General features: G+C 38.9%; 1 protein-coding gene across 1 annotated transcript in view; it reads right to left on the reverse strand.

The window, feature by feature from the left end:
• The window catches only part of Klhl5 (kelch like family member 5), a 38,302-nt gene extending 21,542 nt beyond the window's left edge, over positions 1 to 16,760 (reverse strand). Inside the window, exons 1-4 of the mRNA XM_051174032.1 lie at positions 16,070 to 16,760; positions 6,015 to 6,197; positions 4,146 to 4,282; positions 2,966 to 3,162 (exon numbers count right to left, since the gene is read on the reverse strand). Of these exons, the coding sequence (XP_051029989.1) occupies positions 2,966 to 3,162; positions 4,146 to 4,282; positions 6,015 to 6,197; positions 16,070 to 16,449 (897 nt within the window). The 5' untranslated portion in view covers positions 16,450 to 16,760. The remainder of the gene's footprint in view (positions 1 to 2,965; positions 3,163 to 4,145; positions 4,283 to 6,014; positions 6,198 to 16,069) is intronic.
• Between the last annotated feature and the right edge of the window lie 1,400 nt (positions 16,761 to 18,160).

An 18,160-nucleotide genomic window follows, 5' to 3' on the forward strand; every position in this document is an offset into this window, starting at 1 on the left:
ATGTGAGGTAACAAGCCATGAGCCTCATGGGAAAATATAAACCAACAGAAATGGGTTAATTTAATTGTGAGAGCTAGTCAGTAATATGCCTGAGCCATTGGTCAAACAATTATAATTAATATTAAGCCTCTGAGTGTTTATTCTGGAACTGGTGGACGGGAGACAAACTTCCATTTATACTAATGTGGCTGCTGTTCTACTTTTCAAGGGTATCAGCTGCATTTAATCAGTAAGAGGGGGCTACTTGAAGAACTGTTACTGTATCTATTTCAGAGAAAAGCCCTTTCCACTATAGTATAATTTACATTATCCCAAAATTGAGCTTTTCAATAGATTATATAATACTATTGGCACAAGTCTAAACACAAAGTTCTTTCCAAAAGCATGGGTTAGATTTAAAGTAGCTATTTTAGAAGAATTCGATGACTTTTTAAAATAAATTTTCTAGACTGAAAAATCACATTTAGAATTGAAAAAGCAAATGTTCGTGTTTGCTTAATAAAAACTCTAACGGCATTAAGTAGTTGTAATGATCAACTAATCTAGAATGTTCTTCCAGGTCATGCTCAGTAGCAGTGGAGGAACGGAAAAGAAGCTGTAAGGATTCAGGCACTATGCTGGCCTGCCCCCGTCACCTGGCAGAATGCACACAGGCAGTACCCTGGTCAGCCCAGGGTTCTATGGCTGCTAAATCATTACGTCATCTGCACACAGGTACAAAGGACCCTTTAAAAGGAAAACCCCACACATTCTTCTCCCTTCTCTTCTGTCCTCCTCTGTCTCTGTGTCTCTGTACCTCTTTTCTTCCCTTACTTCCTTACCCTCTCCACCCTCAATAAAACTTTCGGCAGTCTCTGTTTCCCCTCCCGTCCCAGCTGCTACGGGACTACCCTCATCCCTCACCAGCGCATTCACATCATTCTATATTCCTAACAAAAGCTTCCAGACTCCGGTATCCCGAGGAGCTTGTGCCCACTCCTGCCCATGCTTATGCAGGATATCTAAGCATGCCTGGCATGTCACTATGTACCGACAGAATTCACCCGCCCAGCATTATGCCTGCCTTAGACTTACAATCTGTTTTTATGAAACAAGCAGGAATCATGCTACCAGACGTTCCTAAAGCTGCCCTTTCCCCTTCAGAATTGCTTTTAAGCAAATGAAATTACTGAGAGATTTATTTAAACTGAAGATTGAATTTTGCTTTACATTCTTATTCAGTTCCCATGGCAACATTCAAATCAGACAATCTGCCTCTAAATTACTTTATTGTTATTAGAGTTCCATCGCATTTCTCTGTTGAAACTAAGTAATGTCAAGTAATGACCTTGACATTAAAAAAAAAAAAAATCTACTGCAATCAATTGGCTATGAAAATAGCTTTAAAAGCATCCAGCTAATTCCAATTAAATTTGCATCTAAACCTTAAAGCAGCAACCATGCCTGTACTGTAAACAATGGTATGACCTAAATGCATACAAATATTTTCACATGTATAAAAGTCCTTCATAAGAAAGAGACCCTGGGCCTGGAGAGATGGCTCAATGATAAAAGCACTTGCCCACAAGCCCGACCACTGAGCTTGATCCTGGGACCCACACAGTGGAATGAGAGAACCGACTCTTGCAAGTCGTCCTTTGATCCCCACATGTGCACTTGCTCACACATAAATATATGTAATAAAATTATAATATTAACAAAAAGAAAAGATATTAAGTTATAAGCTTATTAGGAAGAAAACAAACATAGATCTACTTTATTTACTTATACTTATCCTATTCCAGAATGTATTTGAAACTGCAGATATAAAGTTAAAATAAAAAATGAGGGGCTGGAGAGATGGCTCTGCAGTTAAGAGCACTGGCTGCTTTTCTAGAGGACCCAGGTTCAATTCCTAGCACCCTCATGGCCGTTACTGGAGTCTGTAACTCCAGTTCCAGGAAATCCAACTTCTGGTCTTCACAGGCACTAGGCATGCAAGTGGTGCACAGACATCCATGTAGGCAATATAGTCATACACATAAGGAAAAGAAATCTACAAAGTGTGGTGAAGTGGACAGATTCAAAGGACTTAGAACCTTTTAGCTCACACTGCATATTGTTGTGCTGCTGTTCTGTTTTCTCCGGATGCCCTATGACAATAATAAAGAGGATTCCCTCCTCGGAAGGGATGAGACCAGAGAAGAAAAGTCTTATCACAACTATGTGGTTTTGTATTTGTGCTTCTGTTAAGAAAAAAAATTCATAGCTTTTTTCAAAACTGCTAAAGCACCATGAATCTGTTCCAAGACAAACTTAAGTGTGGATTTGAATAACTAAACTGATGTACAGGAATGGTCACATTCTATGCTGCCCTCATTGTAGATTTAAGGCAACACTTTAATCATTGCCCTTGTGTTAAGATGGGTCGTTCTTTAAAAATCCATCTCCCTCTTCCCGATCCCTTCTACTGTTCAAACTGGAGGCTTCCTGACAAGACATCATCTATATGCCCTAGTCCCTTGCTATCCTACATCAATCCATAGTCTATTATCTCTCAGGCTGCTGGATCAGAACCTCCTCGGATTTATTTTGAACACTTAAGAGTATTATTCTACACGGTGGCAAGCACTTCATGCATGTAATCAGAGGCATCTGAAGTAGGAGGTCTCCCATTCTTCTTTACGCTGTTCATCTTAGTGCTGTCACCAGTTTCCACCAGTGACTTGACAGATCTGAAATTCATCCACGTGCTGCAGTGGAATGTCTAGGAAATTCTGCTTTTAAAAGCAGCTCACCTGCCATTAGCACTGGCGATCAGGAGACTCCCTGCCTGTTTCCCTTTCCCAACTTAGTGCTACATCATGAACGTGAACCTCAGAACTTGTGGCAAAACCACATGAAACCAGCCATGTGTACACACGCTTCTGAAGATAAGAAATGGGACAAGGAGGACACGACTTTCTGATTTTCAAAAAATACATACCATAGTGTAATTGTGGGCCACTTTATGCAAGTCTGTGCAGCCTTGAGCATCGGCAAAAGAACGGATTCCAAGGCAATTGGACGGGTGGAGCTGTTTCATTAGAAATTTACAACATGCTTCCACAACTTGGGAAAGCTGGAGAAGGCATGCTGTAGACAGCAGGCACTCAATGTTATCTTCTTTTAGTTCCAGCCGGCCTTAATAGAGTAAATGCCATTAATGACAGAACTTTATGAATCTTGTTTTCATACAATAACTGTTGTTGACAACAGGATTTATAAATAAAATGCTTATTACACATGTTACAGACCCAGAAGGCTTAACATTCCAAAAAAGAAAAAAAAATAAATGTTAATAGTTTTATCCCTTTGTGACCTCTACTTAAAAGAAATGGCAGCTGGAATGGTGGCTTTTCATCCCAGCACTCCAGAGGTATAGGCAGATGTTTTTCTGTGAGTTCAAGGACAGCCTGGTCTACAAAGAGAGTTCCAGGACAGTCTGGCCTATTACACAGAAAACCCTGTGTTGAAAAACCAAAATAAAATCAATAAACCAACCAACCAAACAAACAAATAAAACCAAAACAGGAAGGAGGGCTTATTTTTGAAATGTTACATTAAATAGACCTTATAAGATCTAGGATTAAATAACTCTAAAATTTTAAATGAAAAAAATTTGACTATATTATACAACACACACACATCAGAGAGAGAGAGAGAGAGAGAGAGAGAGAGAGAGAGAGAGAGAGAGAGAGAGATTGTGTGTCTACTGGAGTGCAGAAGAGGAGGGCATCAAGTGCCTCGTTTTACCATTCCAAGAAAGAGTATCTCACTGCACATGGCAAAGTTTTTTTTAACCTTGTCAGGCCAGCCAGCAATATGTGGGTGCTGGGGATCTGAACTCCAGGTCCTCATGTTTGCAAAACAACTGCTCTTATCCACTGAGTCATTTCCCCAAACCCAACTCATGTTATTTTTATATAAAATTTTTATGTCTCTAGTCTCTCCATGGTCACCTGCTACACTCACATGTACATGTATACACACATACACACACACACACACACACACACACACACAGTTAAAGAAATCTTTAATTTACAAGCTTCACGAGAGAAAGGAAAATAAATCAAATAACAGCATAAATTTAAAGGGTTTCCATTTACTATCTGACTTGTTACCTGTGTATGCATACTGAATTAAGGACCACAACGAATTCGGCTCTACACCTTCCATCTTTATTTCTTCTTGCCTTGCCTCCCTGACATCATTAGTAAACATAGCAGCGAAATAATCTGAGACGGAGGACAGCACCAGTCTGAGGATACATTGGAAAAGCAATCAATGAGCACATTAAAGCTGGGTCTTCATTAATAAATGCATTCTCTTCCTTTTTCATTTGGCACTCACAGGAGTCCATGGTACTGGGAAATGTAGCCTATATTTGACAAAACCTTTTATGTTCTACTTCCTCCTTTTGAATAATAAATTATCATTACTGAAAATCTCCCGCTGAGGTAAACAATTTTTCTATGCAAACACCATTTTATGACATCTTAAAAAAAAAAAAAAAAAAAGCTGTAAGTACTTGGTGTTGACTAGATATATATATAGATATGAAAAGAAAAAAGTAACAGTTATTCTTCTTTTTGCCAATCTTGAAAATAACCAAAACCATTTGGGGCAGAAGTGAATGTGTATAACATACTTGAAAATGGTGTTAGCAAATTTTATGATATTTCAAACTTTTAATACTCTTGTTCTTTTGTCACCATCTGGTATAGTTAATTAAAAGGTGGTGAGTACTATAGGATAAAAAGTAGGACAAAGATAGATGGTGTCACTTGGGCAAATACCTGTTGCTTAAAATTCATTATTATTATTATTATCATTATTGAGGGAGGTGAAGACTTTTGTCCTGGAGATGCCTGGGATAGGATTGGCACAGAAGGAATAGTCATTGCCTCAGTCACTGGCAGAAGGGGCTCACGGTAGTGCACAGGCACCCAAGAGGGCTCTGTGAGGCTCCTGCCCACTGTACCAGAGGGGCAATGGCAAGTGAGTTGCACAGGTTGCCAAATGTACTTTGGCTTTGAACTCAGTGACCTGGAGGGTGGCTGAAAGCTTTTCAATGCAGGGGAGGAGGGAGCAGAGTACCCGTGGGGTCATCTGTGTGAGTGGTGGTATCAGTACATGCCCTGGCTGAGCTGATGAGCTCGGTTTCAGAGCCACTATGAGATAGATGTCTTTGGGAAATTCATGTTGAGATCTCATCTCCAAGAAACCATGTTTATAACACAGGCTTTTCATCACAGGAATTTGTCAGTAAATATATGCTAATTGACAGTCATAAATCCAAGTTCCTTCTTTCTAATTTTTACACAATGTTAATTATTGTTAATTAGTATATGGTGATTAACAATGACTAACTGAACAAATATAAATTATCAGAAGAAAATTAATTACTTTTCTTTCTTAAACATTTTTCTTTCTTTTTACCTTAAGAAATATGTCATTTGTGTTAAAGGATCCCCACTGCCACTATCATTTTTCATAGTTCGTAGAGGTCAACAAACAAAATTAGGGAACACACTGGTGTTTTAAAACTTGCTAAGGGGCAGAAGTGTACCTAAATGGTACACTGCTTAGCATACAGGCCTGGGTTCAGTCCACAGCGTTAAAAAGAAAAACTGTAAATATTTTGTGAACTCTATTCTGTGAGATGTTTTGCTTCTGGCTATCCACAAACTCTAATTTCCATCAAGTTTATTTAAAGCATTTAATGAGCATTTAATGTTCAGGGAAATTGATTACTATAGCTGGTATCCACAGCAAAAAATATTGACTAATATGAGGCTAATGCCTGTGTTTCTGCAAAGGAAAACAGGGGCATGGGAGTTTAGGAATCTCACATGCAGTGTTCTTATAGATACTCTATGAGATGGATCGCCTCCACGAAGCCTAAGGGGTAACAAGGTACATCTCACCACATGTAATAATTTACCTAGGGAATATTTCACATGGACAGAGATTTACAAAACATTAATTACCTGTGAGCTGGAATCCTACGATCGCCAGCAACTAAAATGACATCACACAGTTGCTTATGTCTCAAGTAGTTTTCCATTTTCTTAAATGTTTGCTCTGCATGGTTAAGGGCTTGAAAGAATTCATCTGATGAACATGGCTCCATAGTATGGCAGGGTGACAGTGTCTGACTGCTGTTGGAAGTCCTGCGGAAAAGGAAACATACATTTTAAACAATCACCATGCCATGAAAGCTTTTCCCCCAACTCAGTCTCTTTAAAACCTTCACGTGCAATGTAAGAAACAATGCCACCAGTCAGTATTAGAGGATAATTACTCGTTGTCTTAAAGATTTTTTTTTCCTGTATAGGATCTCACAGCATAATCCAGGCTCACTCTAAACTCTAGCCATCTTGGCCTCAGTGTACTAAGTCTGAGATTACAGGTGTAGTGTGGCTTACTGCTTTTCTGCTTTAAAATCAATGATGCTTGGGTATGTGTGTCTTGTAAACACAAGAATGAAGGTGATACCAACAGCTATAGCTATGCATATTCTCTGTATTGTGATTTTTTTTTTAGTTCTCACCAGTAAATCCTGGGAATCTGCTGAAAAAAGAGCCAAGCTGTATTCATACTGATGGATGTTATTTCCTAATATATTTAATGGTGTCATTATTATTTTGTTTGAGAAACAGATTACTCTTTACTTAAAAATGGGTTATTTTCATAGGTTATCTATGAAATACACTGTCATAAAAACCAGCATTGTAAATGATTCTATCAAAAACTCAGATAACCAATAATATGTACTTAAAAAGCAAAATTGGTTGAAAGTAACTTGAAGGCTGGAATCCAGGGCACATATGCTGGAATGGACCACTGCACCTAATAATCTAGGACCATTTGAGTCAGTCAATACCCAGGCAGCATTTAACTTAGTTCTTATTTTCCAGCAGCTCTGTGGAATGCTTTATTGAATTATGCTTCAGCATATTTGAAGACTATTTTCTTAATATAACTAATAACCTTATAAAAACTAAGAACTCTTACTTCTTAAAATAAGATTATCTGAAATCAAAGAAATTAGTAAATTCCTTGCCAAGAGTTAAGAGTTAAGAATTTGCTCATGCTTGTGGAGACTGATGTTTCATAAAGGCTTTTTGCTCCTGGGAGGCAGCTAGACTGCATTTCCTGCCTGTCTTACACGTAGGTGTGTTCTGGGGAAGGCAATGCATGCATTAATATCTTAAGAGTGGGAGAAAAAAATTGCAGAATCTTCTATTTGTAAAGCACAAATTCTCCCAAAAACAAAATAAAGGAAGTCCTTCTTTCCTAGAATTCTAATGTTGATGTAAGGCTTCAAGCATTATGGTGGCCTGCCACCTGGCAGAATGCACTCAGGCAAGCTCTCTGGTCAGCCCAGGGTTCCACGATTTCCTAGTTTGCAGGCAGGTGCAAAGGACACCTTTAAAAGACAGACCCCACCCACTTATGCTCTCTTCTCTTTCCCTCTCTCTTTCCTGCTGTTCGCCTGGGGAAGACAGAACTTCTCCTGTCTCCCTCTTTTCTGTCCTCTCTCTTGTGTCTCTTTATCTCTTTTCTCTTTCTTTCCCCCTCCATTCCCTTTCTAAAAAAACTTCTCACTTAAGCTCTGTCTGCCTGGCTTGTTTGTCCCCCGCCTTAGTCGCCCCTGCCTGCCATGGAATCCGCAAGGTCCCCACAAGCTTTATTATAACAGTTGCTGTCCCCATTTGTTGGGTTTCATCTTAAATTAGCAGTAAAGACTAGCCAACGAGTAAGCTGAAAGATTTGAGCCATCATCCTATCATAAACACTAAGCAATATTCAACTTAAACACTCACCCTGTAATACTATCATCACTTAGTTATTGCAGTCTAACTTTGGCATTGAGAGGAACCCAATTCACTAGGAGTCCACCTCATTCCCTGTTATGAATTTTCAGGGAACTTTGGTTCGGATCCCCAGACAAATCCAGTATCATGGGGATCAGTCACACTTGGGGCATCTCATTTGGTCTGCAGTTAGAACCTGACCAAAGCCTGAGGTGATGCTAATATTTTCATGGCTGAGGACCACTGGTATACACTTTGGTTAAGGGGTATATATTAGAAAGCTCAGTGTATGATGAACCTACAGTTCAAAACTGATTTGCAAAATGGAATCTTTGCTTCCAATATATAGAAACTGAGTTTCCTAGAATAAAATATTTAAATGAACTAGTAGAACTTAAATGGAATATTTGTTACCTTTAAAAATGAGCATATAGGCAAAATATTTTAACTATTTTTACATTCTAGTTATTTATTTGTATCTATGTATGTGTGTCTGAATGTATATAAGTACAACATGTGTGTGCACAGGTCAGAAAAGATTCCAGATACCCCTGAAACTGGTCTTATAGACAATTGTGGGCTGCCATATGGGTGCTGTAAACCAAATCTGAATTCTCTGGAAGAAAATACTGCTGAGTCACTTCTTCTGACCCAACACTGTCCACAAAAGCACTAACTAAAATGCCTTATGTTTCTAAAATAACTCTAAATCAAACTTCTTTATTTGCCATCAAGTCTTCAGCTGCTGCCACCTTAGTGCACATTATTTCAATGTGACAATTACAGGTTCCTGGAGACTGAAATCATGTCCACTGCTTCAAATGAAGGATGGAATGAAATGCAGGCTTCTGGTTTGTGGTCCACTGAAAAGTACAGCTATGTTCACAAAGTAGGCTTGAAGGACAAGAAGCACAGCTCCTCAATAGACCTATGGCTGCACAACTCCCCAGCAAGTCTTGCTTTTGTTTTTTAAAGGCAGTTGGGACTTCATAATACAATTCTAACAAGTACATTCTTAAAAAAGAAATTTTACTGTACATTCACTCAATTACAGGGAATTAAATATATGCATTCAAACTACTATACAGAAATTTTACAGCTTAAAAAACCCTATTTTTCATTTAATTAAAATGTCTTATCTTGCAAATGAGAAAATTTGAGATATCAACTGGTTAACATGACTAGCCAAGGACATACAGGACAGCCAGTGACAGACATTGGATCACAAGTGTTCAGAGCCAGAAAAGAATGGGAAGTCTTGTTTAACTTTATGCTAAGTCCAAGGAATACAGCGTTAGTCAAGGACTAGAGATTTGATGGGAGAATGAAGACTCACTGAGGACAGGCACCAGAATTAAGGATTTCAGGTAAACACACTCCCATATGACAGCTGGGGATCTAGCAATGGGAAAGCAACAGCTTCCGAGGTTCCCACGGCATGGAGACAGTTCCCTGTCTTTACAGAGATGACAATGTAAACTTTTCCTGACCCTCACCTCATTTTAAGTGTTGAGGGCTGAGTTGGAGAGTACTGGACAGTGATGGAGAGCATTTTAGGAAGGTTCTAGAGTTCATATCCAATACAATAGTAACTGGTCATTTTGAATCCATTTCAATAAAAAACAAAACAAAACACTGTTTTAGTTTAATAAAATAAAAGTTCGATTTTTAGTAGTTGCAGTACTCACACCTTAAATAAATATCCGATATAGTCCCATGGGATTAGTGGCTATCAAACCAGCTGATACACGTGTAGCATTTCCATCAATGCATGGAGTCCTGTTGCACAGTCCTGATCCACAATCCAACAGACCTGGCTGGCTCGCTCTCTCTCTCTCTCTCTCTCTCTCTCTCTCTCTCTCTCTCTCTCTCTCTCTCTCTCCCTGCCCCCCATCAAAACAGGAGTAATTCAGATGATTCCTTGTAGAGGATTATGAAATGAATCAATTCCTGCACAGTGCACTCAGGGTAAATTCAAAATCAAGGTGAGTCACTGGTGGGAGAGGTCGCTTTGCAGTAGGCGAAAGGCCTGCCATCTCAACCTTGTGTCAACATGATACTGCGTGTTTGGTTGTCTTTTAAAAGATGATCCCCATTATTACCAATTTATGCAACTTAATTTCATAGTTCCTCTTCCCAATGGCCTTTAGTAAACCCAGCAGGCATCCTAACTCACAATAGAAGCATCTCTCTGCTTGATCACTAAGACAGAGGAACTTCATCTAGCATCTCTGCTTAGTTCTGTTTACAGGATATTATAAGATGGTAAGTTATATTTCAAAGAACTGCATGACATTTTTCAAATCATCTGTGGGAAACCTTCACTACAATGAGCTACAAATTGATGAATATTTCCTGGCTATATAGAAATGCTTAATTCACTAGGAAGTGAATTTAAGTCAGAAAATGGCTGCACACACACACACACACACACACACACACACACACACACACACAAAACAGGAAAGAACCAAAAAGGTTCGGATCACCAACTATTTACCTTGTAATTCTCAAGGTATGGCACTGTGCCATCAAGATGCTGAGGGGATGCTTAGAAAGGAGCCTTAGTGAAAGGGTCTGGAATTTGAACTCACGTTATAGGACAGAAAATATCTAACTGGCAACATGGCTCAGCGCCTGTGGTTCTCGAGGTTTCACAGGTACCTGCCTGTGTATATACAATAAGTGCATAACCACCTTTCCATGCCCCTCTCTTTGGGACAGGATCTCACCAAGTAATTGTGGCTGGCCTGGAACTCATTCTATAGACCAGGCTGGACTCAAACATGGAGATTTTCGTCTTCTGTGCCCCCTAGTAATAGGATGAAAGGTATGTGCCACTGCTGGAACACAAAGAGAAAAAGATCCACTGGGTATTTGTGAAGGCAAGAAATAGGGGAAGTTTGCAGGGATGTGAAGAAGAAGAGGGGGCTTTGCTGTCCACCTTGAAGAATGCTCCCTTCTCCCATCCAAGTACTAACTAAGCCTGACTCTGCTTAGCTTCTGAGATACGAGCATTCAGGGTGGTACAGCCATTGACGAGAGTTCACCCACCTAAGGACAAGGCTGTTGTATAAAGAGTTGTATCAAGAGCTCAAGAATGTTTAAGGACTGGAACTGCAGTTCAGTGGTAGAGTGCATGCTCAGCAAGGGTGAGGCCTAGGGTTCAATCCCCAGTGCCCCTCAAAACAAAAAAGCATCTTTGTCCATTATCTTCTCAAGAAACCCCCCCTTCCCCCAACAGACACTATGGCAAGGATATCTGTGGCAAAGAGTTACAATTATTCTGAGAATCGTAAGTAACCAGCACAAAGGGGAAGGTTCAACAGGGACAATGGTAGAGAGAATTAAAATGGCAACAATCTTTGTGAAATGACTTTGAGAATACAAATCAAGAACCTTAGAAACATGAGGTAGCCCCAAATCTCTGTCCTGAGGAAATAATGGTCTATGTATACAGAGGTTGAACCACAGGGAAGAGTTATTAAAGACTGTCTAGGGGGAAATACAGCAATAATCTAAATGTCTGTTAAACAAAAGATGTGTCTATACACAGAAGCATGTCAACACATTTTTAAAAGACTGAAGATAGGGCTAAGGAGAGGGCTGCATCAGGGAAGTGCTGGCCCCTCAGGAATGAGCACCTGAGTTTGGTTCTCCAGCATTCCCACTAACTAATGCTTCTGGAACTGCAATCTTTACCAGCACTTTTTACCTTTTGGTTTTTCAAGACAGGGTTTCTGTCTTGACAGGTGGCTCTGCTGTCCTGAAACTAGCTTTGTAGACCAGGCTGGCTTCGAACTCACAGAGATCCACGTGCCTCTGCCTCCCAAGTGCTGGAATTAAAGACATGAGCCAGCACTGGCCTATAGCACTTTTTATTACAACTTTAAATCTCTTCTCTATTTCTACAATAATGACTTTCAGCTGGACACATGGCTACACTCAGGTAGAGACTACATTCCAACTAGACGTGGCCACACGACTAAGTTTTCACTGGAATAAGAGAAACATGACTCCTTTGTTTCACATCCTGTCTTTTCTTTGGTCTTCCCTTCAGATGAGAATGGACAGGGCTGCTGAGTAAGCTTTGAACACACTGAAAGGATATACCCTACATTGTGGAGAAAGATATGCCACCACATATGGGCCTCTGAATAAAGCTGTGAGGCAGGTCTATCTGCCTTTGGCTGCTGGTCCACATGTCATCTGTGCTTCTGATATTCTTTGACAAATCATTTCAGTCTATGATCTATTAGCACACTCATTTCTAAAGTTCCATAACCAAATGTGGTTATGGGTCAATGTGTGCTGTGTGTGTGTGTGTGTGTGTGTGTGTGTGTGTGTGTGTGTGTAGGCACATGTGTGCCATTGCTTTCATGGCTGGTTCTAAAACTTTAAAACCTCACTGTCCAGATTCAAATTGGATACAAGTAAAATAATATATGACCAGTAAAGATCACACATGGGTTCTTTTCCTTTAAAAGTCTGGAGTTTAAAAGGCCAATTGTAGTTGGGAATAGTGGGCACATGCCTGTAATCACCACACTTGGGAGGCTAAGGCAGGAGGATTGAGTTCAAGGCCAATCTGAACTATGTCATCTTAATATGAAGCTGGAGAAATAGCTCAACAGTTAAGAGCACTTACTGCTCTTGCAGAGGACCCAGGTTCATTTCCCAGCACTCATGTGGCATCTCATAACTGTATGCAACACCAGTTCCAGGTGATTTGATGCCCTCTTCTGATTTCTACAGGATCTTGCACACATGTGGTGCACATATGTACACTCAGACACAGGTTATATTTAAGAACATATATTTATGTTAAGATACAAATACACATGCAATAACTATATATGAAAAAAATAGGTCATGAAATTGAGGAATACATGGGAGGGTTTGGAGGGAGGAAAGGGAAGGGAAAAATGTTGTAATTATATTATAATCTCAAAAAAGGAATAAAGAAATGTATACATATACATATACTATATATATATACATATATATATATGGTATTATATTTAGAATAGTGATGGGGAGGCATAAGGAGTCTAGGATATCCAGAGTTGAAACACAGAGTTGAGTTCTAGGGATTCAGGTGCTTTGTTCTGGCCTCTGTGGGTACCAGGCACACATATGGTACACATACACACATGCAGGCAAATACTCATTCACATAAAATTAAATTAAAATTAAATCTTTAAAACTAGTACTGTGAAAACTAAATGGGTTGACATATTAAAGGGCTTAGAACAGTCCCTCATAGTTGAATGACACTGAGGGAACTTCAGTTATGATTTTTTACAAAAATAATTTAAATTGCAGTAACATTTTGTGTAAAATTGACTTTAAAAGTTCAAATATCTAAAAGGTTAAGGTTTATGAATAAAATTTAATTTCTTTACTTAGTAGGTGTCAAAAATCACCTAATTTTACAGTAAGTCCAGTGGTGTATAAGTCATTTATACTATGATCACATGGTAGTAGTGCTGCCTTGTTGACCCTGGTAAGAACCTGTCTGGAATTGAGATCTTAGAAATCTGTCTCACATAGAAATGAAGATTCAATTTTTAAAGTATGAAACTCCTCATGCTATACTACAAAACAAAGTTTCTATTTCAGTACTAAAGTTGACCCCCCACAGAGAAAGTACCACTAGGCTATAGAGTCAATATGAAAGCCAAAGGGTGAGAAATGTTTAAATGCTTTAGAGAAATGGCAGAGAAAGTGGTCAGAGGCCAATACTTGAGCAGACTTTTCAGCCAGAATACAGATGACAAAGCACACTCCTTGCATAGAAGACTTGCAGCCATTGCCTTCAACTGTTCACATCCACCATGGGTGTTAGGATTCTAATTATGCAAAATCCACTCAGTTGTCCTTCCCCATCCTAAAAACCCAAGAGTAATATTTAAGTTCTGCCACATCTGTTGGTGACTGTTCAAAGAAGAAATTACAATGATACATGTGCATCTTCATTGTATCTTTAATATTTTCAGATATCAACTTATATATGATTATAAATTATAATATGCTCAGAAGGCTTCTTATACACAAATACACACAAAAATTATTGCTTGAAATTACATACAAGAATCTGATGAACATCACTGCAACTTCTTTGACAATAGTAGCAATGGGCTTTGATTTGCTTAGGACAACCACTTTGAGAACCACTTTGGCCATTTAAAAAGCTGAAGGCAACACATGTATCCCTGTGACAAGGTTAAAGACTCAACCAAATGACTGACAGAGGGCATAAAAATTGGATACATTTAATCTAGATGAACATGCAGATGTGAAGCACAAAACACATTCTAAACTCTATACCATTTTTTTGCAATAAGATTGAAATGGTAAAGCAATAAGAATATGTATCTGCTCTTATATGTCCCCCTAAGATCTAAAAATTAGACATAGTCTTTTATTACATTTTATTGTATAGGTATTATTTTTAAGTTCGGTCTCTGAAGATGTGAACTGTCTACCTCCATCTTTCACCATGCTCTTGATTAGCATTTCATTTTTTATTACTATAAATAAAAAGATCAATTTAAGATTCTTGAAGAATATACAATAGATATCTCTGGGTCAAAACAAAAATCTTTTCTTTTATAACTAATTCTTCACCAAAATAATTCAGTGTGCATACAAATAAGAGGATTAAATTTTGGTATTCACTGATTACATAAACTACCTGTGATGTAAGGAACTGTGTGTAAATTTTTCCAATATTACACATGTACATAAATTGTATGCTCACATAATTTCCCTGGGTAGTAAGTAGATGTTAATAGTTGTATAACCTAAGCTGGTAAAGAAATGAATGCTTTGTGTTTTAAAATTGCTTAAGTATTATTAATATACTGATTTGTCAAATGGAATGATTATTTACTAGCACACAAAAATTGGTAAAAATCATAAAATTATACATTTGATGTTTTCTTTATGGCAACAAGTCCCCTCCCCCAAATATAATAGAATCACATTTGTTCAGTTAATCTTAATATTAAAATTATTCATGGCTCCTCTTCCCTTAGGATAGCCTAGTCATGAAGTAATCAAAAAATTTTAAAATACACTATTTACCTAAGTAAAGACTTCCCTCTCTCCATTATACAGACAATTACAGACAACTGGTCTATGTTTTTATCCTGTCACAGGTCAGAATTCCCTGTTCTGAAGGTTAGAGGAGAAGGTGGTGACTATTCTCAAGCATGAGACACTTGAATATATGAATGCATTTGATCTCAATTCTTCAGAATGCCTACACTGACAATCAACTTAGAGATTATAAAAATCAAGACCTGCAGAGAGAAATTTTAAAGAGAAAAAAAGTAATCAAATGCCAAGTGAGAAGCTATTTGTGCCTTTACATAGTTTAGCGTGATCAAGAAAATCATCTCAAAAATAGGGATTCAAGAAGAATAAAATTACTGTCAATTTATTACTTTTTTCTTTAATGTATTTCTTCTGACTCATTCTCCTTATCTCTGTTTTTGCCACTTGACCTCATTGAGCACCACCATCCCATATTCCCTTAAACTTTCCTAAAAAAATATCTTTCCTCTCCTTAAACAGCATGGCTTTCAGTGGAAAGTAAGGGCAACGGGAATTAATAGGTGTTATCCTTGAAAGAGACATGTTACTTAGTATTAGTATTCTGTCTTAGTCCAGAGAGCTGCAGCATACACAGGACAAAGAGAAATAACCACAGAAAAATAGTATTGACAACTAAAATGGTGTCAAAATGTGGGAACTATGATGTATGTCTCTCTGTGTAAAACCTTTCATTTTCATCCCATTAAAAATGACTCCATAATCTATTGTAACCCAAAATGCCACCAAGATTTATACTGTAGGAATGTCATATAGTTTTTCTATGGTATAGAAGGCAGAGGAATAAAATCAGGCAACAATGTCTAAAACTGCTGCCATGTGTTACTTTCAAAGCAGAACCCACACCTACACATGAAATGCAAGGTATTTCAAAATGAAAGCTACGTGTTGTCTTTAAATTTCATAGAATTAATGTTGAGACATTTTCCAAATCCTAGCAAAACATCCACGTCCTTACCAAGAAGCTATTCATGTAGACAGTACACAGGAAGCAGGTGTATGTACAATCACAGAGCTTAGCCAGTAAATACTCAATTATTCTCAAATAACATAGAGAATACACCCACACCCCACACCCCACCTCTGACGGTAAGAAAATAATCAACCTGCTCGAGCTGGAATCAGATTCATTTTCCTCTTCACTAGTGCCATCATCCACTTCTGGTCTATCCAACCAATGTGCACCAGCACCGTCTTCTGTGGTAAACTCAAAGGCAGGGACTTCAGAGGTCGATGCCATTGGCCAAGAAGGTGAATTCTGAAAATCCAGTTGGCTGGACCTTCGGTAACCAATTGAAGCCAAAGGCAATTGTAGGTTACATGGATCAAAAAACTTTCTCCCACCGTTTGCTCCAGTCTGTCCTCGGTTCCAAAATTCTCCCTGCTGGCTGTCAACCGAAGAATTAGATGATGCTTGATGGCCAAACCACCTCCATCTGATTTTCAAAATCTGTTTTACATCAAACTCTTTACGAGAACCAGACATCCTCAGAGAAACCAAGTGATCGTCTAGGCAACGGGCAAAAAGCACGGAACACAGATTTGTGCATCCAACCAAGACAAGAGAAGTCTATTTCCCGCTGTATACAACAAACAGCTCCAACGGAAAATAAATCGTCCATATATATATCTACATTTACTTTCATCCCAGTATATCAGACTATAAAGAACAAAGGATAATGAATAAAGATGAACCGCGGTGGAACATTCCGTTCAATCAGAGCAAACTCCAATCCACCTATCCTGAAGCAGCCACAGCAATTTCTCAGCTCTCCTTTCCCGTACAGACCCTTGCTCTGGCAAACACTGCCGGCATTCATTAAAGTCCTTTCAAATGCAGAACACCACCCCCTTTTCTAAACCACAAATGACAGAGACAGAGAGCACCATCCCGCTGCAGAATCGCAGCCTCCACTGCTCTGTGTATTAACTCTTTTATTGCTGAAGCAAGAACAGAGTGTTTTCCTTTGTACTTCAAAACCACATCACCACCAGTAGCTCCTGCTTTTAGACCATGTTCCTAGGTGAGATATCACAAAACAAGAGACCTGAGTTTAAGGATTCTTGAGCTGCGCATTGTGCGGGGATGAGGAGGAGAGAGTTCAAGGTGGGGCTCTGGACCACTTTCCTCCGCTGTCTCTCCCCTTCAGAAGAAATGTACAATGACATCGTGGGTAGGAGCTCTTTTGAACAAAGGATAATGAGAAAAACTAGAAGAAAAAGTTTGAAAACTACAAAGGACCAAAAAAAATGTAAACTCTTACTCTTTTTAACAAAAAATACCCTGCCTCCAATACTGCTGTCTAATTGAAACAAGGCTGCTTCCATTCAGTTTAACACCGAGTTAAGCTCAAGAAGGCTCCAAGGAGAAGGTGTCCTTGGCTGCAGGAGTGCCCGCCCTGGACAGTGTTCTCTGTGGTTAACAAGACAAAGCAGTGGTGTGGACATGGTCACTAGAAATCAATAAGGAAAAAAAAATCAAAAATTTAAAAAGTAGTTACTTAGAATATTCTATTGGGCATGGCGAGAGATAGAGGTACACACATACCAACATTTCACCTCCAAAATGAGTAAAAACAGCTACAGAAGCCAATAAAAAAATATTTGATTGATAAAATATAAAACATTATAACGCTATAATATTAAAAATCAATGCAGAACAGGATTGAACATTTCAGGGAGTTCACGACTGATTCCCTATCAAACACTTTTAACACAAAGCGCACTGACCCTGGCTGACCAAAAGACAGATGCCTGATTTGGAGATATAAAAGTACTGTGAGGCCTGCACCTCACATAGCCCCTAAGAATAAAAACTGCTCAGAAAAAAAAACAAGATAGGAAGCCTGAAAAGTCACGTGCAGTCTGCACTGAGCATTGTGGGGAAATCTCCAAATCAGCCCTACTAGCCTCTGAGTAGGACGTTCAGGCTGAATGATGCTCGGGTTATATAAGCTGACACTCAGGAAAACATGAAGAATGCTGACAAGGAGGGATTCAGCTAACCAGCCACGCCTAGCTAGCTTTAAGAACTGGAAAGAAAGTTAAAGGAATCAATGAGACAAATTGCCCTGAGCACAAAGTTGAGGTGCTTTTAAGTAGACCGTTGAGGAGAGTGAAGTCTTTGAAAGTTAGTTTGCTGGGAGTAGACAGCAAGCATTAGGCAGGGACATGACACCCTTAGGTCTGCCCTCGTC

This window comes from Phodopus roborovskii, unplaced genomic scaffold, assembly GCF_943737965.1.
Source record: "Phodopus roborovskii unplaced genomic scaffold, PHOROB, whole genome shotgun sequence".
Taxonomy (NCBI): domain Eukaryota; kingdom Metazoa; phylum Chordata; class Mammalia; order Rodentia; family Cricetidae; genus Phodopus; species Phodopus roborovskii.